Genomic DNA, 22,291 nt, shown 5'->3' with positions numbered 1-22,291 from the left:
TTATAGCCGTTATACTTCAGACCTATCATGCTGTGGATTTACTTATAACTGCTTAAGCCAGAGCCTGTTTATAGACAAAGGCGTGAAAAACCTTTGCTTTTAAAGAAAAAGTTTGAACAAGTACAACAAAATCTCCAAAAATATCATTAAAAACACCAGTGATTTTCAAAAGCAAGGAATAAAATGGATCCTTGGCTGGTGGGTTTTTAAAGATTTATTTTTATTGCATGTGTTAGTGTTTACCTGCATCTGTGTATGTATGTGCACCACATGTGTGCTTAGAGCTTGTTGAAGCCTGAAGAGGGCATTAGATCCCCTGAAACTAGAGTTACAGACAATTGTGAGCCACCATGTGGGTGTTGGGAACCTAACACAGATCTTCTGCAAAAGCAGCTAGCACTCTTAAAAACTAAAGCAACTCTCTGGTCTTAACTGGTAAATTTTTAATAAATGTCTGTGGGCCTGTGAGATGGCTCAAAGTGTACAGATGTTTGTCTCTGGTCCCTGGAAACCAGTGGGAGGAAAGAATGGGCCTTGCAAGTTGTCTTCCAGCCCATCATATTTACATTTAGCATACAGGAAGAAGAATGTCATACAGACTCTCTCTCTTTTCTCTTCCTTCTGATTTTTTTTACTTCTGTCAAACTCAACCGAAAGCACAAAAGAGTAGCCCCAAGTGGATACATCTATGGATGTCCGTCTCCCAGGGTAGAGCTTGGTAAAAAAGTTGAAATAATCTAGGGAGAAAAAAAGAAAAGAGGAAATACTGTCATTTTAAATGTTCCCTAGAACTACAGAAAATTCAAATCAGAACCATATATGGCTGGGCAGCTAAAAATATCCCCAAGCCTGCTTTGCTATACTTTCCTCCTTCACACTTAGTTTAAAAAGTGCTCTATTATAGGGATGTGCAAATTTGTCTTGTAAAGGCTTTGATAGTACTTTAGACTTTGGACTTAAAAGGCAAAAATCATAAAAAGATTAGATATTTTTAGTTCTTTAAAATGTAGTATTTAAAAAAATATAAAAATAGTCACTCAAATTCAGTGCGTTGGATTTGACCTATGGGCAGCAGCTTTGTCAACCCCTGACCTAATTTCTGCTCTAATTTTTTGCTTTCCGATTTTAATGTCCCGACCTCTCACACTAGGATTCTGAGCTGAGATGGAACACCAGCTCATGCCAGTGGCTGAAGTGATCCAGTGGACTTTGAGAAGAGGCTGGGGCGCGATTGCAGGGTCTAGCAATCCTGGGAGCAAACCTCACCTCCAAGCTAGGAGGAGGAACTGTTTTGTTACTGTATTTCCATTAGAAAATGCCCCTTGCTTTGCTTTCTCCTATCCTTGGTTACATTCAGTTCAGTTTGGTTGTCTGCTAGTAAGAGTGACCTTTCACTCAGGAAACAGAATACTAATTTGCTACCCTGCCCTTTATGTAGCAAGCCCTGGGAAGCAGTCTGCTCCACCCGATTTGGTCTCACACCCATTCTTTAATAAATATGCATGGCTTGTGGACTAATGGACTGAAAGATAAGAGCAGTGATGACACAAATTTCAGGCAGACATGTTCCCTTCAGATGAGACAGTTCCCAAAGGAAAGTGAATGCGTACCCACGGGGGAAAAGCATATCCACACGAAAGCCGGCCCATTTCAGGGAAACACAAATGTCAGAATTACAGACCAGTGCATGGCATGTTGGAACAGTGGGAAGCCAGATACAAGTCACAACCTCGCCACCCCAATACCGAACATCAGATTTGGTAGACATTTATTGGTTATTGCTGAATGAAGATGACTCATTTCTCCCGGGTGGTTGTGAACACTCTTCCCCCCCGCCCCCCCCCGAAGGGCCCAGAATCGTTATTAATTCTGTGTGCTTCAATTCAATGTGTGGTTCCCCCTTTTTTTCCAAGATGCATATATACGCTCAAACCCTAGATACAAGAGAGCGGGCTTGGCAATCAGTAAGCATTTATTTAAGTCTCCAATCTCAGAGAGGTTCTCAGACAGGACCGATCCCCGTCGGGCTGGCAGGTGCAACCTGCGGTCCGGTCCCGGGACCTCCAGGACAGGGAGCTGCGGCCGGCTGGCCGGGGCTGGGCGCGGCAGGCACACAAGCGAGGAGGAGGCGGTCTGGCTCGCACGCCTGTGCGTGCGGTGCAGCCCTGCAGCTCCCGCCCCCCCGCCGCTGCTGCCGCCGCCGCCGCCGCCGCCGCCGCCTTTCTGTCTCCTCTCTCCCTCCGTACTGGACTCCGGTGCATTTCCGGCCCGGGGGAATTTGGCTTCGACCCGGCCGGGGCGCGCGGGTGGCTGCGGCCGGGGCCCGCGGGGTGGGCGTGCGCCGAGGTCTCCGTGCGCCCGGGGCCGTGCGGCCGCCATGGCCGACGTGAGTGTCGATCAGTCCAAGCTGCCGGGCGTGAAGGAAGGTAGGCCGGGCCTCGGGGGTCCTGGGCAGCGCGGGGTGGCACCGGGTGGCGCGGGGCTGGCCACGCGCGCGGCGACCCGGCCTGGCTCGCCCGGGGCTGCGGGAGGCCCTCGGCCCGGGCCGCGCGCGGCCTTGTTCTGTCCAAAGGACGCTTAATGTAGTAGAAACCACAGCCCAGCCAGGCTGGCCAGGGCCAGGGGGTGTTCAGAGTGGAGTCTTTGTTTTGAAACATGACCCTCACCCTCTGCTCTTTCTGCTCCCCTCTTCTCCCTCCTTTCTTTCCTCGACTCCCTCCCTCCTTCCTTCTCTCCCTTCTCCTCCCCTCTCCCTCCTTTTCCTAGCCTAGGGTCTGGCTGGCTCTTTCTCACCTTCCGAAAAGGTTTTAACATTGCAGGCTTGCAATGGCCTTAAATGGATGGACCCCCGAGTCCTTAGAAGCCTGTCTCCCCTTCTTTTTAATGAAGACCAGAATGAAAGGGAGTGTTGTGTGACCCTCATTTTTCATGGCTCCCTTCGTTGAAGTCCAGGAAAATAAGATTGACTAGTCCTGGCCAGGCCTAGCACTGCAAATAGCCTTCATCACATGCCCTCCGGCCTAGCATTTTTTTTTTTTTTCTTTTTTAATTATTTTGGTTACTGACTCACCTTAACCTCACTCATTGGCTCGCTAGTCTTAGGAAGCATTGAAGTTCCAGACTTAAGCATTTCAAAACCCAGACTGTTCAAGAGGGCTGTGGCAGAGCCAGAAGTTGTTCTACAGGGGCCTTTGTTATGGATACCATTTGTTTCATCTGGGATCTGTGGCAAACCATGGGGCGTGTGGAAGTGATAAAGAGTTTGTTTTCTTGGGACTTGGGGTTTAATTGCTAACTTAATGTGACTCAAATGGTCCTGCTCAGGCCAACCTAGAAATCCCAGGACTATTAGTGACTGCTTGGCTGCATTTGCCCCAGAGTTTCAAAGGAGCCAGTGGCTGGTAGTCAATGATTTTATGTTCAAAGCGTAGTAGATTTGGATCTGCTCCTTTGTTTCTAAAGGGTAATAATGTCCTCAGGCTAAGCTTTTAGTGTTAGTATTTTTCCAGCGTTTAGGTTCTTAGCTTGACTTTGGTTATTACAGTTTTTAGTTCACCGAGACTAAGGAGCTGAATGTTGGGGAAGACAGATGGGTTCTTGACCATGAGACCTGTCTTAGAGCTTGTCTCTCAGAGGTTGACTCTTGCCAGATAGGGGTTTTGTGTAAATGTGTGTTGGTTGGTTTTATGTCTGAAGAAAAAGTGTTCCCTTGGTAGTACTCTCATTTTTGTAGCTGTTGTGGAGGAGGATGAGACTTGGAGTTCAAACAAAGCCTGACACATCAAACAAAGCCTGACACACCAAGTTTCAGCTCCCTGGTGCTGTGCCTTCCCCAACCAACCCTCCATCTTGTATCAGTGACCTGGAAAGAACTCAATGTTTGTGTGTGCTCTGAAAACCTGAGGTCTTCTGATTTCTTACTAAGACATGCCTCATTCGTGCTAGTATCTTATTTCTCCAGGAGTTCCACACTTTCCATCTAAAACTGTTTTTCATCCCCAAACACTAAGAGTTTTAATACATTCCCGTTGGTTTTCATTCTGGATAACATGCCTGGCAAACTCTGATAAATTGATGAGGAAATGTAGTGTGGCTCTTTCACGTGACTTTGTTAAATTGGGATTTGCTGCTTGCTCCCTTGGAAGGAGTCAGAAGCTGTTGAGATCATTGTCCTTGGGAGCACCTGCTTCTCTGGCGCTAAGATCATCAAAGGACATGATGGCTTTACTAGGAGCTCCCCCACAGTGGGGAGGTTTTGATCTGGGAAGTAGTCAAGTCTAATAACTTGTATCTTTCTTTCATATAATTCTTAATTATGGCCCAGTTACCACCTAACAATATCTTCCCCCTAATTAAGGAGATCTCGAAGGTGCCCATGATGAAGCAGAGCATGCCCTGACGCTGTATAGCCCGAAAACTCTTAGCTAAGTCCATGGGATTTAGTAGCACTTTGCTTAATATTTTGGTTCAGGTTTTTGAATTTCATTAAGAAGATTTCTATCTGTGTTTTCCATTTTTCTTTTGAGTTTAAACCTTGGTGAGTTTATGTACAATTACAGTTGACATTATGGGTGGTTCCAATAGAGGCTGGGAAGAAAGTGTGTGCCCTTCCCACTGCCCTTTCTTTAAGAGAAGGTAGGACACTTTGATCTTTGATGTATCAAGAACAGAGATCAGGGTACCGGAATATTTCCAAGTCTTGCCTAGGTTATGGTTTTATGGATGTCAGAGCTTCCTTGGGAAGACCCTTTATACACACAACTTGGAAGTGTATATGCCAAAACCAACAAATTAGGAGACAAAGACATTTGAGTTTATACAGGTGAAAAGAGTTGAGTCAGCTAAACGTCAGTACATTCCTGTTTCCTAATCAAAGTAGATTTGGAACATCCATATACTTTTGTAATGGAAAACGACTCTTCTCTGTCAGTCTTCTCTTTTTCTTTCCATTCAGTGGTTCTCCAAATCTTGTTTGGTGTTCTTATTGTTCAGATGCAAGGCTCATCGTTTGCCTCGTCCATAATAATCTGCACCCTCCACCCCATTGTGTGCATGTGAGTAGCAACATGCTTAACATCTAAAATCAGTGCACCCAGGAGTGACCTGTTTTTAGCGTATAGGCCCTGTTTATGAGCCAATGCTTTTTTATAATCAATAAAATTTAATACAGTTTTAGAAATAGCTATACAAAGAGTCATCCCTAGAAAGTGCTGGTTGATTTTCAGTCTAAGACTCCCAGGTGGCACAGTGGGGTAAATTAAATGAATGGTGTAACTTCAGAACTGCAAGAGGAAGATATTTAAAACAGTGCCTGGCACGGCAAATTACCCTGTAGTTCCAGAGATCCAACACTTAATGCCTGCCCTTTCAGCAGCTGATATGGTATCAGCATTTGTCTGGTTCCAGGGTGAGTTTACCTTTCTTTTTCTTCAAAGATCCACAGCAGAGTGTGACTTTTTTAATGAGACCCTGATTTGTCTATTTGAAACTTTTTTTAGTCTCACTGTATTCTTCTCATCTACATCCATGACTTTTATGGAACCAGCAATTATTCAGGCAATATTTGAATATGTGATTGAATGAATAACTGAATGAGTACACGTATTTTAGATGTTCCCTATATGTTTAGAAAGTCTATCATAATGTAACTCTTTCAGATTCCTTCTCAGACTATAGGCTTCTAAAGCCATAGTTCCTTTTAGTTATATCACATGCCAATAATGCCACCATTGAATTTAGAAGGACATACACTTCTACATACAGACATACATATATACACATTTATATACACATATATCTTGTAAGTAGAATTCATCTAATATAAACATGTAAAACATACAAAGAAGAAATTTCTTGCTTTATATTCTGGCTTTGGAAATAATATTGGAATAAAATTATACTAAAACCATTATTTTCTTAAGTACAAAGCAGTGTGACACAATTTGGGAGCTGTATGGACAGATTTTTTAAAAAATCATTTTTTTATGTTATGTATTTGGGTGTGTAGTCTGCATGTATATCTGCACTTTGTGGGTACTTGGTGCCTGAGGAGCGCAGAAGTAGGGCATCGGAACCTCTAGAACTGGCATTATAGAGGGCTATGAGCTGCCATGTGGGTTCTGGAGATTGAATACAGGGCTCCTGGAAGAGCACCCAGTGCTCTTAACATTTGAGCCATCTCTCCAGCCTCCACAAATAGATTTTTAAATAAATCTGCTCATTGCCATATAAGGTGTGAGGGTAGCTCCATAATACAAGTGCCCTGGGCTATACATGGCTGTGAATCTTGACTGCAGTTTATACTGCATGGAGTTATTTCTGATTTTGAGTACAGTTTATGCTTCTTGGAGTTTTTTGTTTTTTGTTTTGTTTTCTTTCTTTTTCTTTTTTGTTTTTTGAGACAGGGTTTCTCTGTGTAGTTTTGGTGCCTGTCTGGATCTCGCTCTGTAGACCAGGCTGGCCTTGAATTCACAGAGATCTGCCTGCCTCTGCCTCCCTAGTGCTGTGATTAAATGTGCACCCCCCCCCAGATTGAGCTGTCTGTGCCATGCCTGTAATCTCAACAAGCAGGAGGATTATACATTTGAGTCAATCTTGAGATACATAGTGAGACCTTTCTCAGAAACAAAACAAACTTGTACAAGTTACAGTCATATGTGTTCTAAAAATACCTCCTGCTTAAAGAGGTAAAAAGCCCATCACTTTATTGCACTATGTAGGCAAGTAATAGTTTCTTGAATGAATAAGTGACAGTTGTTTGTAAAATAGAAAACAACAACAAACACACACACACACACACACAAACCTCCACAATCCTGCAGGTATAGAGAATATAATTGCCATTTATAAAACATAAAGCTCACTGTCATTTTTTAAAAGATAGAATAGAAAACACTACGAACTATGTATGCTGGCAAAGTATTCCTTTTCATTATGGAACTTGGGAACCAGGGATGGCAATGAGTAGTAGGACTGAACAAGTGACGTCATTAGTGGGATTTGCTGCTGTCAGTCCTCCCCTCCTTCTCTCCCCTTTCCTCCCCTCCTCCCCACATTTTCCTTTTGAATTGTTATGTGTATGTCTAAGTAGAACTTCTGAAGTGCTTCCTGTAGTGTTACCATGTTTAAAAAGTGGAATGAAAATTATGCATGACTAGACTGTTTCAGGGATTTTTCTGAGGAGTTATTTTGGGGATAATTTTTCCTATGATGCTTCATAGCCTTTATTTTTTAACTGAACATTTTTTTTTCATGTTTGAGCAAATAAATTATTGCATGAGTTACTGAAAGTCACACTTTTGCCTCAGTGTTTCTCTGCTTGAAAAAACAAACACTTGTTTTTTCTTGTATACTCAGTCTTCATGAAAGGGTTAATGTTTAAGGATATAAACTGTCTACAATTAAACTTTTTAAGGGATTAAACCTTAAGGAAAATCATAATTCGTGGTCTTTCCTTACTTCCTATATGCATTTTCCAGATAAATGAATTTTACTTCAGTGACCGAAAGCACTTTGAGAGGTAGTCACTGTTAGTGCCACTGGATGGACGGTTTTAACTGGTGACACACTTAAAGGTGTCCTTGCTGCATAAATAGACAATTAGGACACCTAGATCTCTGATAAGACCTACAAAGGGTAATTGGTTTTATATTCAGGAGGACTGTATTCCAGAGATTATTTATATCCAGGAGATTATTCAGATGTTTGAAATATGAAACTAGTGTAAATGAGTGTTCAGATCCTTTTTGTTTTTTTAACAGATGACAAATAAGAACTCTTTCCTTTGACACCATTTCATTTAAAAGTGGGTACACACTCACGTACTCACAAGCATGAAGATGTGTGCACAGGGTAGTTGGTGACCATAATGTCATGAAAACCTTATGGTTTACACAGTCCTTGTTTTCATATTGCACCTCTTCTTCCTTTTCCTTTGCTTCCTTTTTCAGTAGAGTTCATTGCCTTATGATTTACATACAGTCAAGTATCATTTGTTTTAGTATATGGTTGTGAATAGTTGTAGAGTCTATTTAAAAAGTTTGCCTAGTTTTGTAAATAGACTTCTGATTGAAGTTGGACAATTCTCTATATATTCTGACTGTACATCAATACAATTTACAAATGAAGTTAGTTTTAAATTTTCATTTAATATCACAGCATTGTGTGCAGCTTTATTAAATACCTATATGTAACCCTTTAAATGTCAGGTAGATCTCTTGGAGATGGTTCCAGGAAGTTGTGTTAATACACAAGACTACTTATACATTGAGCATTTGGAAAATACAGATGGAGAATATTGTTGCAGCCTCAGTCCAAGGATGCTTGAATGTTTAGAGCTTTTGCAGTGACCATATATATGCTTTTCCAGCAAGTGTACAGAGGGTGCTTTCTGAGGTTTTAATGGTGCAAAAGACAATTTGATTTATAAAGGCTGTAAATTGAAATTTCAGCAAGTAACGTGTTGTAGGGGCAGTCATGGCAGAGACAGTTCTTTATAAAGTACAAACAAAAGGTATCTTTAAACTTAGTACAAACACTATTGTAACCTTACTTTGATATCAAACTCGGGGCTTTACCCATGCCAGGCAGACGTTCTACCACTGACTTACAGACCTAGTCCCAGGAGACTCAGCTCTTAAAATAGATTTGCTCATTTCTCTTTTAGCTTATTGCTCAGAAATTGGCTGCTTTCAAAATCTCTTCTGTGCATTTGCATAGGTGAAGTATTACTTCAGAGACTGTGCCAGAGGTGTACCTAGACCAGCTTCCCACCAAACCTTGAAAGCTTTCCATCTGATAGACATTTGCAGAAGAAGCGCTTTACTGACAGAGAGGACAGATAACCAGGGAGGTCACCACTGGACTTTCTTGCTTTGTCTTTGTACTGAGTCTTCAAGATGGGGTTAGTTTCCTTCAGTTTACTCTAGACATGAATATAGTAGAAGTGTGAATGGCATCGGTCTGTGCTTCCATCCCTTCTGTCTCTGCATCAGCAGCATAATCAGTCTTGTTTCCTGACTGTAGAGGCACTCACATTTACTAAGAATCACATTCTCTGATTTTGAGGACACTGGGAAACGAGGCAGAGAAAGGACTCAGTTAAGGCTCCGTTAATTCCCTTTTGTGGTTCTCATTTGTCCTCACATCTGGGCTAGCAGCTCTTTTAGAAAGTGTCAGTGTCTTCATTTATAGGCCACATTCTGGCTTTGCCTACAAAACGTTCCTTGTTTTGTCAGTGATAGCAGGATTCTCAGTTGAGGTCTGCTTCTACTGTTTTCCCAGAGGTCTGTTGTCTGGCTTCATTTTAAACGGGGCTGTATTGTATGTGCAACTCATTCTTTTATTTTGTTGTTGTTTTTTCCTTTTATTGAAAATAGATTCTTTTTTCATAGGTTATATCCTGGTTATAGTTTCCCCTCCCTCCATTTCTCCCAGCTCCTCTCCACTTCTTCTCCCCTCCAGACCCCCCAGTCCCCTTTCTGGCTGTCATTAGAAAAGAATAGGCTTCTAAGAGATAACAACCAAACAGGACAGAATAAAATATAGTGAGATAAAGCAAAGAACATCACTTTGAAGCTAGACAGGGCAACCCAACAGGAGAAAGAGTCCCAAGAGCAGGCCCAGGAATGAGACACTCATTCGTTCTCACATTCTTCGAAGTTAAAAGCTATGATATCTGTGTAGAGGACCTGGTGCAGACCCACGTAGGCCCTGTGCTTGCTGCTTCAGTCCGAGTTCATATAGGACTTGCTTAGTCCTCCTGGTGTCCTCTATCCCCTCTGCTCTTACACTTTTTCTGTCTCCTTTTCCTTGGGGTTCCCTGAGCTTTGAGGGGAGGGATTGGATAGAGAAATCCCAATTAGAACTGTGTGTTTCACGGTCTTTCTCTCTCTCTGTATGATATCTGGCTGTGGGTCTTGGCATCTCTTTCCATCTGCAGCTAGAGGAAGCTTCTCTGATGGTGACAGAATAAGACACTGATCTATGAGTATAACAGAATATCATTAGGAGTCATTTTATTGATACTTTAAGACCAGTAGCATTTGGTTTTACCCTAGGTCTTTGGGCTATCTAGCCTCTGGTTCCTGGTTACCACAGCCATGTTGGGTATGGGTTCCATCCCGTAGAGAGGGTCTTAACTCAGCAGACATTAGTTGGCCAACCTCACAAGTTCTGTGCCAGCCTTGCCTCAGCAGTTTTGCAGGCAGGGCGGATGAAAGGGTCAAAGGTTTTGTGGCTGGGTTTGTATTTCCGTTTCTCTGTTGGTAGCCTGCAGAGTACCTTCCCACACCAAAGTCACTACTTTTTGGTTGCTGACATTAAAGGACTGTGGCCTCTAGGTTGGTGTTTCCTCCAAGGCTTCTGTGTTGTCCTCTCACCCATCCTTTGCTCTTGGGCTCCAGCACCTGAGGCTGCTGGCCCCATGTATGCTGCCCATTCCCTTGCTTGCATGTGCTTTCCAGGTGACTTGTGACGGCCTCCCTGTGTCGCATGTCAGGCATTCTGTATCAAGGTTGTCCTCACTCATACCAGTTGGTGGACGGTGCATGAGCAAGAAGGTGTCCTTTTGTTGTTTTTATTGTTTCTCCATTAAAGCTCCATAGAGTTGATACGTGAAAGTTATCCACAGGAAGGGGGCGTGGGATATGATGACGGAGTAGGATCCTTGCTAGAAACCCTTCCTGGCTGTGTAAATGCAAAGCTTCATTGGCTGGTGAAACCTGAAGGCTACGTGTCTCCCAAGACTGTTTTGATGGTCCTAATTTGTTTTTAAGTTTGTAGTTATTAAGTGAAATATGAAGTGTGCACTAAAAAAATGCAGTAGAAATGATTGAGACCTCATGCATTTAGTACCAGGTTTACAAAGACTTTCCTTGTCTTTAGTTAGCTCTCTGCTTGCTCTCTACTTAGGGGTTTCCCTGTGTATTCCCTAAAAATGTGGGGAACAGATGGCGAACTGATTTTGCCACACAGGAGTGCTAAGAAATATGTGCGTTTCTGATTCCCCACGAGCAATGTGTAACTCTCATTTTTTTTTGTTTTAAGATCAGGTGTAGGAGGCTACTCCTTTGCTGTACCCATCTCTGCTACATACTTTGCCTGTAACTGAGCCTCCCCTAGAATTACTTTGCAATATTTGTTCCAACATAACAGTAAATTGAATTTGACATCTGCTTGCAGCATAAAATTTCAATTCTGTTGAGAAACTTCTTTGTAAAGGAAATTACCTTGTGCCTAGATCTGTAAGGCCTGGTTTTGTCTCTCTTCTTTGTGATTACTGTAGCAGTGTTCTCAACCTGTGGGTCATGACCCCATAGGGGTCGAAGAACCTTTTCACAGGGGTCGCCTAAGACCATCAGAAAACAGATATTTACATTACAATTCACAACAGTAGCAAAATTGCAGTTATGAAGTAGCGATGAAAATAATCTTATGGTTGGGGGTCACCACAACATGAGGAACTATGTTAAAGGGTCACAGCATTGGGAAGGTTAGGAATTACTGCTCTAGCAACTCAGAAATGAGTCCTGTCTTCTGGTTCCCATTTCCTTATCTTTTCCTCAGAGCTAATGTTTCCTGGGCCAAATCCATGAGCTTGCTGTGAGAGTTCTCCTAGAACTTGACATTTTGTGCAGTAGAGTGGTGGACATTCCGTCTGCTGTTACTGCTGTCCAGGTCACTTGGTAATCACACCAGCATTGTTTCAGTGAGCCCTAATCGTAGCTCTCTGCCTGGAGTTGATGTTTCCACTTTGCAGATGGAGCCTTTCTCCATTCACAATCCCTGGCCTGCCTAGCCTAGCTCAAGTGATTGTCTGGAAGTCTGAGCTGCCCCTTTCCCGTATGTCTCCTGAGCCCCCTTTGAAGTACTTACTCCTGGAACAGCCTGCCCCATTCTCTGAATGGTCTGCTGGTCTGTTGACTAGGCTGCAAGCTGACTGCCTTCACTAGGTTTTACAGTTTTGTACCCTAGATAGTACTCTAGAAAAATGTGTGTTTTCCTGGGCAGGAAGATCTGGTGTAATTGAACTACTAGTAGAGTAAGAGCTAGGATCCTGCTCATGAATTCACTAGGGTAGCAATGGGAACGAGGATTAAATCATGTTCACTTTTTCTTATACAAATTGTCTCATCTTTCAGATATCTAAAGTTTTGTATTTGGGTTCATTCAAGGGAATAGACAAATCTGTTTAAAGATTAATGTTAGCTTTGTGAGACCCTGGTAAAATATTATCCAGTAATTGATGTGCCAGTATCATTGTTGATACCAGAAAATATAGTTTTTTAGATAGTGTTGCATTTAAACTTAGAATTCTTATGTGTACTATTTTCTTCATTAGTATTTTTTTTTTTTTTGGATAAAGAATATTAAAAAACCATTTAAGGTAAATAGGTAGATTAAGTGCTTTTAGAAATAAAGGGAGATAATAGCAAATAATTTTGAAAGCTTTATATTAGGACAAAAATTATGTGCAGGTTGTAAATTTATAATGGTTTATGATGAAAAGAAGGGGAAAATAATAATCCAAAGTAGCTCAAGGGTTTTTGCTTTAGTTATGTTTAATTTGTACTTATTTTAGTATGATCTCATTTAGTTTAAGTGGCAAAAGAAAACTTAGCACTCCTTTAAAAACACAAATGTTATAAATATACCCTTGAGAATTCCTTACATGAATACAGTGTATTTTGATCGTATCCGCTCCTTCCCCTTCAGCTCTGTTCAGACCCTCTTCCCTATCACATCCCCTCCCAACTTCATGCCTTCCCCCTGATTTCTCCTCTTCCTTTTTAAACTTGTTTCTTTTTAAAGAATTATTTTTATTACTTTTGATTCTGTGTATATGTGTGTGTCACTGTGTTGGTGTGTTTACATGAATACAGGTTCTGTGGGGGTCAGAGGCCTAAGGTATTTCTGGAGCTGGAGTTATGGGTGGTTATGAGCCTCCTGATGTGGGTGCCTGGAGCTGAATTTGGATCTTCTGCCAAATCTCTTAACTGATATGAGTCCCTCTCCCTGAAGTAACAACAGTGAGCTGCCAGTGCTCTGGACATAACCGGTCCTCTGGAAGAGTAGCCAGTGCTCTTAACCACTGAGCTATCTCTCCAGGCCAAGAGTCAATTTTTTCTGCACTCATGTGCATGCAGGGGCAGACCAATATATGTTAAGTAACCAACGTGTATTCATCTTTTTGCAGGGTGAGAGATGAGGATCAAGTTTCTTTCATCTACACGTAGCTACTTGGTTTTCCATGCATCATTTGTTGAAGGAGCTGTCTTTTCTTCAATGTGTATTTTTGGTATCTTTGATGAAAAATGGCTGTAGGTGTGTGTTCTTCTGTCTGGTCCTTTGATCTGTAGGTGTGGATTGTGCCTGTGCCAGGCTGGTTTTTACTGCTGTAGTAGTATAGCTTGAGAACGTGCATGCAGACCTCCAGCAGTGCTGTATTGCTCAGGACGGCTTTGGCAATCCTGGATGATTTTTGCTTCCCTATGCATGTAAGATTGTTTATGTTTTGTTTTCTTTTGTGTTTGTTTGTTTTGTTTTTTATTTCTGTGAAGAGTTGTAGTTGGAATTTTGGTGGATTTACGTGGAATCTGTAGTTTGCTCTTCACAATATTCTACCAATTCATAAAGATGGGAGATCATTCATCTTGTATTTTCTTCAGTTTCTTTACGTTTTAAAGTTTTCATTTTTTAAGTCTTTGATTTCCGTGTTAGGTTTATTCCAAAGTCTTTAATTTTATGTAGGGTATTGTGAATGGGATTATTTCCTTGATTTTGTTCTCAGTGATTTTTGTCTTTGGTATGTTAGTTTTTGTATCTGTCATTTTACTGAAAGTATTTATCAGCTCTAGGAGTTTCTTTGGGGACCTTGGGATCTCTCATGTACAGAATAGTATTATCTGCAAAGGGATACTTTGACTTCCTCCTCCTCCTCTATATCTAATCCCTTTTACTTTCTTCTCATTTTATTTCTGTAGCTGGGAATCCATGTGCTTTATTGAATAGAAGTGAATATAGTGGACCCTTTGTCTTGTCCCTGATCTCAGTGGGAATGCTTTGATTTTTGCAATTACATGTGATAGTAGTCCTAAGTTTGTGGTATAAAGCCTTTATTGTATTTAGATATGATTCTTGTGTTCCTAGTCTTCCTCAGGATTTTCTTTTATCATAAGTGGATGTTTTATTGTATCAAAGGTCTTTCCTGTGTCTGTGAGATAACTGCGTGATGATTTCTGTCCTTGATTTATATATATATATGAGTTACACCCATGTCCCTAACTTGGTCTTTTGGATGTGTACTTGAATTTGCTTTACAAACATTTTGTTGACAGTTTTGCATCTTTATTGATCAGGGAGATCATGTTACAACTGTTTAGGATGTGTCTTTACATGGGATGGTATTGGTTGACACTGGCTTTGTCAAAGGCTTGGAAGTGTGCCCCCATTGCCATTTTACAGAATAAGGTTTGGAGTATTGACATTAGTTCTTCTTCGACGGTCTAGTAGACTTCTGTACTGAATTAATCTAGACCTGACTTTGTGTGGTAGGGAGGTTTTTAATTACTGCTTTTACTTCATTGCATGTATAAATCTTTTTAAATGATTTACTTCATCCTGGTTTAGTTTTCATAGATCTCCTCCCATTTCTTTTAAATTTTTCAGTATAGTGAAATGTAAAGTTTTAAAGTATGTCATGATTGTTTTGAAATTTTTTGGTGTCTTTTAATTTCTCCTGTTTCATTCCTGATTTTACTAGCTTATGCCTTCTGTCTTTCTTTTGGTTGATTTGTGCAAGGGTTTGTCAATGTTTATCTTTTCAAAGAACCAGCTCTGATCTATTGATTCTTTTTATTGTTTATTTCACGAATTTCTGACCTTTTTAAAGTTTCTTTCTCAATTTCTCAGTGTACCATTCATCTTTCCATAGTGTTTCATTTAGTTTCCATGATTGTGTACTTGCTATACTTTCTCTTGCTGTTGGTTTCTAGTTCTATCTCATTGTGGTCAGATAGAATACACGATGTTACTTCAATTTGTATGGATTTATAGAGACTTTTTTTTGTCCCATACATGATGTGCTTTAGAGAAAGTTCCATGGGTTGCTGAGAAGCATGGATTCCTTTTGTCTTCTGGTCTGGATTTTACCCTGGACAAATTTGTTTTTGCCAGTCCTATACTTGTCTCTTTTGGGTTTCCAGTTCCATTTCTGTATGGAGTTTTCATATGGAACTCCTGGCACAAACAACTGTGAGCTCAAGCTAGCAGATTGACGATAGTAGGGCCATCTGCCAGGATAGCTGTGTGGTGCCTAAAGAATTGTTGAGAGCATGTGTTTACTTCCCAAGGTTTTGTCATCCTTGTTGAGGCACTATGATGACTCTGGCAGCAGTCACTGCAGACCCATTCTGTAAAATCGACACTGCACTGCTTGGTAGATTGCATGGAAGAGCTCTTTTACCCACTGTGCAGTTAATTGCTAGCCTGAGTTTGCCAGATTCTGCACCTGTGAGGCTGATGTATTTGGTGCATGCAGTCCCAGCAACAAGTAGGGTGGGTCCCTTGGTAGAGGACAGTTTTGGGTCTGGTGGCAGAGAAACTTTGTTTGGGCATTGGCAAATAGATTCTGGGGACTAGAGAGACAGCTGGTGGAGAGAAAATATTCCTGTCCCCTTTGTTTCCTAACAATAATCAGCCACTCATTCTGACATAGCTTCTAGTCCACTGTCTTACCTGGAAAAAAATGTATTTCTAAGAGAGATACAAGCCTTTTTTAAGTCTCTAAATAATATTTATTTATTTTTGGTGCAGGGCATTGAATCATGGGCCTCTGGACCTGCTAGGCAAACACTGTATCCTGACCTATCTATCTATCAGCCCTTCCTCCAAATAATTCTTACCTTTTATGTAACAAATGACAGTGTAGTTTAGTAGTAGAGCTTTTGTCTTGGCTCCAGTACATAAAACAGAACAAAATAAAAATACCTTTAATCCCAGCATTCGGGAGGCAGAGCCAGGAGGATCTCTGTAAGTTCGAGGCCAGCCTGGCTACCAAGTGAGCTCCAGGAAAGGCGCAAAGCTACACAGAGAAACCCTGTCTTGAAAAACCAAAATAAATAAATAAATAAATAAAAATAAATAAAAATAAAATAAAATACCTTTAATACTCACACTTGTACACACACACACACACACACGGACACAGACACACTCTAGAGCAATAAAAGTGAAGTCTATTTTCTGCATCAGAAAAGTATGTGGACATCTTGTCTTTCTGTTAAAGATGCAGGCAGCCCTTTTCTGTTCAAGATGCAGGAAGCTGGCTATTATTGTGTCATTTTGACACAAATTAGAGTCTTTGGTGAAGGGGGAGCTTCAACTGAGAAAATGCTCCTACCTGCCAGGCTGTTGGCAAGTGCCTTTAATCCCCGCATCCAGAAGGCAGAGGCAGGCAGATCTCTTAGTTCTAAGTCATGCTGGTCTACAGAGCAGATTCCAAAGCAACCTAGGCTATACAGAGAAACCCTGTCTCTAAAAACCCAAACAGAAAAAGAAGGAAAAAAGAAAATACCTTCGCCAGATTGGTCTGTGGGGAAGCCTATACTGCATTTCTTTAATTAGTGATTGATGTGTGGAGAAGGCCCAGCCCATTGCATGTGGGGTGTATAAGATGGCAGGTTGAGCAGGCCTTAGGAATAAGGCAGTAAACAACACTCCTCTATGGCCTCTGCATTGGTTTCTGCCTCCAGGTTCCTGTCCTGACTTCCTTCAGTGATGGACTGTGTGTGACTTGAGAGTTTTTAAGAAGAGATAAACTCTTTCCTCCTCACTTACATTTGGTGATGGTGTTCATCACAGTAGAAACCCTGACTGAGACACCTGTAGTGTAACTGAGCTTCCAGCCCCAGGAAGCCTTTTAGCAAAAGGTGCAGTCTTCATTTGTAGTCACCAGACAGTTGATGACTGATAACACGGTTTCCCTTTACCCTGATAGTGAATGCTTTGTGAGGATTGCTGGTTAGAACAGGAAAAGCTTACCAACAGAAGGTTATTTGGGGGTTCACTGATGAATAAGAGTAAGTATTGGTTGCTTTGGTTACTGGAAATAGCTTCACAGCAGCAGTGTGGAAACAGTTATTTGATGCAGGACAAGGTTAGCACTTCAGTTAGTATATGTGCGCAGCCTTCATGTAGGCTACAGTGGACAGATTTGTATCATTATATTGAATAACTTCGCTTCCTTCCACCCTGTCTTGGATGAGTTCATGGGGCTACTGTAGACTTCCCTCCACAGCCCAAGCTCTTAAGTAAGAAGGAACCTGTCATACATAATTCACTGTTGGTCAGCTGCCAGAACTTAGCCTAAAACTCTGCATGTTTTCTGGGAGCAGGTGTACCTATGTGTTACAGTAAGGTCATTTTATTTCTGCATATTGGCTACAGTTAAAGATACCAAAATGGTATATAGATTATGTGGAAAGTTTCCATTATGAGGCAATTCAGAATACAGAAATTAGGAAAATCCATCTAGTTTTAGTTACACGAAACCTTTTCCTCTACATTTTAATGTGTTACTTGGATTTTGCATAGCTGTGCTTCTCAGTATGCAACTGTAATTTATTTCAATTGTGATGCTTTGATGATTGTTCTGTTTCACAACTGTAACTGTGATTTTCATAGAGAATGTTGCATTTCATTGTTAATCCTAAGCACTTGACTGAAAATTTGGAATGGTGAAACTAATCATTTTAGACGTTCTGGTTTCCCCTCAACTTACACTTACTCTGTTTTGGAAATGTGCTATCATTCTGTTGGATGTTAGTTACAAAGGGGTTCTTCTGCTTCTGTCCCCTCATAATCATAACTGAGTGTCCAGCCTTCATTGAAAATAAAGAACTATCAAGCATCTGCTGTGGGATGTTCTGTATGTCCTGTGGGAAGCCCATTCTTGGGTTCCTCGTAGCTTTACCCAGCAGGTCTGCATAGAGGATGATTAGGACCACGGGCCTGAGTGCAGGTGTCTGAGATGGTCTGCACTTGGCTGTGTTGGGGGATGGTCTGTATGTCAAGTTGCTCTGATTGGTCAATAAATAAAACCTGATTGGCCATGGCTAGGCACAAAGTATTAGGTGGGACTAACAGAGAGGAGAAATAAAAGAACAGGAAGGCAGGAGGAGTCACTGCCTGGAGCCGCCACCAGGACAAGGAAGATTTAAAGTACCAGTAAGCCACGAGCCACGTGGCAAAGTATAGATTTATGGAAATGGATTAATTTAAGATATAAGAACAGTTAGCAAGAAGCCTGTTACGGCCATACAGTTTGTAAGAAAAATAAGTCTCTGTGTTTACTTGGTTGGGTCTGAGCGGCTGTGGGACTGGCGGGTGACAAAGATTTGTCCTGACTGTGGGCAAGGCAGGAAAACTTTAGCTACAAGCATCCACCCCTGGAGCTGGAGAGACGGCACAGCAGTTGGGAGCATTTCTGCAGATTATTAAAGGCCCAGAGTGACTACCAAGTCCAGTGTAGAAGCCTAGATCTGAGTTACCAGTGAGTTAATAAGACCTGTCTAGAAGAGATGCTTAATAGAAAAGAGCTAATTATAAGACATTATTAACTTTGATGACTCCAACACTAATAATAGGCTTTATTGAATTACTTCTTGTTAAATGGCAAATATTTACTTTACCCTTCCTATGGCATAATTTATTTTAATAAAATGCCCCTATTTAAAGAAAATATTTCGTGGGTATAAAGATAAATAATTGTACATACTTATATCCTGTTGTTATATACGTGAATACATAACATAATGCTTAAATCAGAGTAAACACCTGTGCAAATATTTATCAGAATCCTTTTAGCCTATGGAAATATTCATTTTATTGCCATTTTATGTGGAGTTGTACTGTTCCATAATGCACCAGATTCCTGGTACCTAGAACTTAGTACCCACTCAATTATATTTCCCAGATGAGACACAGAGCGATTAAAGGATTTGCTTAAGGTTTTTAGTTGATGAGTAAGTAATATGTGAATCCTGATCCATGTAGTTCCAAAGCTGATGTTTTGTTTTCCTTGGAAATAGTTCTGTGAAATAATAAACAAAATTCACAACATATCAATGTTGTCACTCAGTGTGCTGTTTACCTTGTATCTTAGCATCCTTACTGGAATCTATCTCTGTGAGCTTTGCTTTCTCCCTTCATAGTAATAGCTGACTTTCAGCTTTTGTTAAGAAAAGAAAGCTATCAAGACTCCACATGTGGGGCTGGAGAGATAGCTTAGCAGTTAAGAACACTAGGTACTCTTTCAGAGGACCTAGATAGGATTCTTCTCATCCACATGGAATGAAAGCTCAGAACTATCTCCACCTTCAGTCCCAGGGGAGTCAAAGTCCTCATGGCCTACTTAGGCACAGTATACATGTATTATATACATATTAGAAGCAACACACCCATACACATAAAAATAAGTAAAAATTTAAATAGTCATAGCAATTTGAATACCAATAAGATTAATAAGGTTTTCTTCCTCAAGAAATGAACAAAATATGAACAAAAATAAAAACTTAACCTCACTCAATTTACATAATCCCTTTCTAAAAAGCTTTGTGCATTCCCTCATTTTTTTTTTGAATTGCAGTGTTATGGTCATGCTGGGAAACACAGGCTAGTTTCTTCTTTGCAATTACTGCAGGGTCTCTACATAGACTTTATTTCTGGAGTAGAATATATAATTTTAAAGTAAGTCTCCTTGTCTGGCAGCTAGGAAAGTAGTTCTAATCTGTGTGGATACCTACATCATTGTGAGACTGGGTTGGTTCTAGGAAGGTGCCAGTCTTAGGGTATCTTCTAGGTACATTTTTTATCCATGAATATGACCTATTTTTGAGATATGATGATATGTCAGAGTGAACTTGTGGGACTCTCAAGACTTGCTCATGTGTTTCTGACCTAATTTTTAATTTACGTATTCCAAAGTTACTGGCAACTTGTGTAGATTCTGAAAGTTACCAGAATGCAAATGTGAGTTTTACAGTTGATGGGAAACTTTTTTAGGGATATTTCACTTCGTTTGTTTTGAGTATTGGTTATTTATTTTTACTGAAATTAATTTATTAATGATAATAGGGGAAAGCATATTAACCAAGTATATACTCCCAGAAGAGAAGTTGAGAGTATACAGTCTGGCTCAGGATAAAAAAAAAAATCTTGTAGGAGCTAGGAGCTAGTACTTAAGGCTTCATAGAGCAACTCTCTTGTTCTATGAAGCCACAACCCAATAGGGTTTTTCCCCTGCTCTGGTAAGTTGGGTTGGATGTGATCTTTTGGGTTTTAATGAGTACCACTGGGTTTATTCTACAGAGGTTTAAGGAGATGAGTGGCTTTTCTTTCTAGGCTAAGGCAAACAGAGAACTGGTTGCCAAACCATAAGAGGCCATAAAAGTGCCAGAGAAATACTCAGAGAGGGAAACAGATGGGTGGAGTTTCTTTCAAGATACATAAACTCAAAGTAGGATAAATAGATTCTTATTGTCTGGATAATTTTAGAGGAAAAATGCTTTAAAAAAAACCTTTTGTATGTTACTGATTATATAATGTCGTATTCTTTTGAGGATGCCCTATAGTTAACAATAGTCTTATTTTTTAGACAATGTGACTGTTTCTATCAGAATGAATACCTTTAAAATAATGATGCTCTGTACTGCTTAAGTACTTACTGATGGTTACTTCTCTCATACTACAAATGAGCAAACTTGTGTTCACACTTATGTGTTACCAGAATATTCAGTTAGAGAATCACAGAGGCGGTCTTGGTTAGCTTTTCCTGCTTCTTTGTGCATTGTGCATTCACTGAGTACCTCATAGAACCAGGGTTGTACAATATACTATGGAAATGTGTGAGAGCTCCATCTTTTTATAAGGATGGTTAGGAAATTTTATATTGATCTGAAAATAATGAACATTTTAAAACAGGTGCTTCCATTTTAGTAATTTTTACGATAGAAATATTTAATTATTTTAAGTTCAAATATTTCTGAATTGTTACAAAGTAGATCAACCATATAAAACATAATTATGTGTACGGAATGCAGGGAAGACAATAACATTTAGGAGAATGCTTTTTCAATTGTGACCACTTTGATTTTTCAATGGTACAAGCATCTGAAGCTAAGTTGGCTAACACAAGAGCAACAATGTGCTCAAGACCCCTGATTGCTCGTAATTGCAAAGTGATTTAGAAATATTGATTAAAACAGGTGTACCCCCACATGTACCTGGATACACACATACTCACACATATGTGCACAACATATGTACACTTAAAGGTGGTATTGGTTTTAGACATTTATGTTACAGGGCCTAATCCAGGTTTGACTGATCCATTTATCTAAATGAGCACTGTCCCATCTGTCCAGATCTAATTATTATCTGGAACACTGTTATGCAAGAAAACTTAGTTGATAATGAAATTATTCTATATTCTATATATAGTATATATTGTATACTATATATAGCTATTTAGTACCACCAGCCCCATGGAACAGTTTAGCACTGGAAACATGGTTCATGGAACTGAGAACTCAGTTTTAAAGTTTTGATTATAATTAACTGAGGCTGAAATAGATCCATGTGACTAGTACAGCGTGAGACATTATTGTATCCCTAGGTCAGAGATAAATTGTACTTCAATAGAGCCTTCAGCCTTTGGTCTTCACATGAGCTCTCACCTGATACTGTCTACCCAGTGTTGGGCCGTGTAGACTGCACATCACTGCAGTGTTGAAGGAGCCCTGTGACAAATGGATGAACCAAAAGAAGGCAGAGCTCAGCCATCACTTCGGTGATCTTCTGATTGAACTCATCTCAGGAGAAAGCACATGCTGCTGTTACTGGAGTCTCAGTAGTGCTATCAGTCTGTGTGTCCGCATTTTCTGAGAATAGACAGGATCTGAAATGTAGCTTGCCTAGGGTAGATTTAGGTTCATTTCTGCAACAAAGGAAGTTGATGGAGTTGTGTTTTCTAAACTCATAAGGGCAATTACCTTTGGAAAGTCGTCTCTAAAAGGTGTTATTAGTATGAGTAACAATTCTTCATCCCCCTGTTGCTTCCCCCGGAGTTTTCATTGCTGCTCTGAGCCCCAGTCATTTTCCATCAGATGGAAATTCCTGACTCAGCGTTTTCTCTTTTAGTTCCTTACCCATTTTCTCTGTGGTCTTGATAATGAAGTAGATGGCTTGTGATATTAAAGTAGTACTTCTGATTTGATGACTTGTATCATCTCAG

The 22,291-nt window shown here is 40.5% G+C and overlaps 1 protein-coding gene across 1 annotated transcript in view; it reads left to right on the top strand.

The window, feature by feature from the left end:
- The first annotated feature begins 1,903 nt into the window (after positions 1-1,903).
- The window catches only part of Ccdc50 (coiled-coil domain containing 50), a 65,190-nt gene continuing 44,802 nt past the window's right edge, over positions 1,904-22,291 (top strand). Inside the window, 1 exon segment of the mRNA XM_037209809.1 lies at positions 1,904-2,426. Coding sequence (XP_037065704.1) covers positions 2,378-2,426 — 49 coding nt within the window. The 5' untranslated portion in view covers positions 1,904-2,377.

This window comes from Peromyscus leucopus, chromosome 12 (assembly GCF_004664715.2).
Source record: "Peromyscus leucopus breed LL Stock chromosome 12, UCI_PerLeu_2.1, whole genome shotgun sequence".
NCBI classification, from domain to species: Eukaryota; Metazoa; Chordata; class Mammalia; order Rodentia; family Cricetidae; genus Peromyscus; species Peromyscus leucopus.
This window is presented reverse-complemented; position numbering and strand designations above follow the sequence as displayed.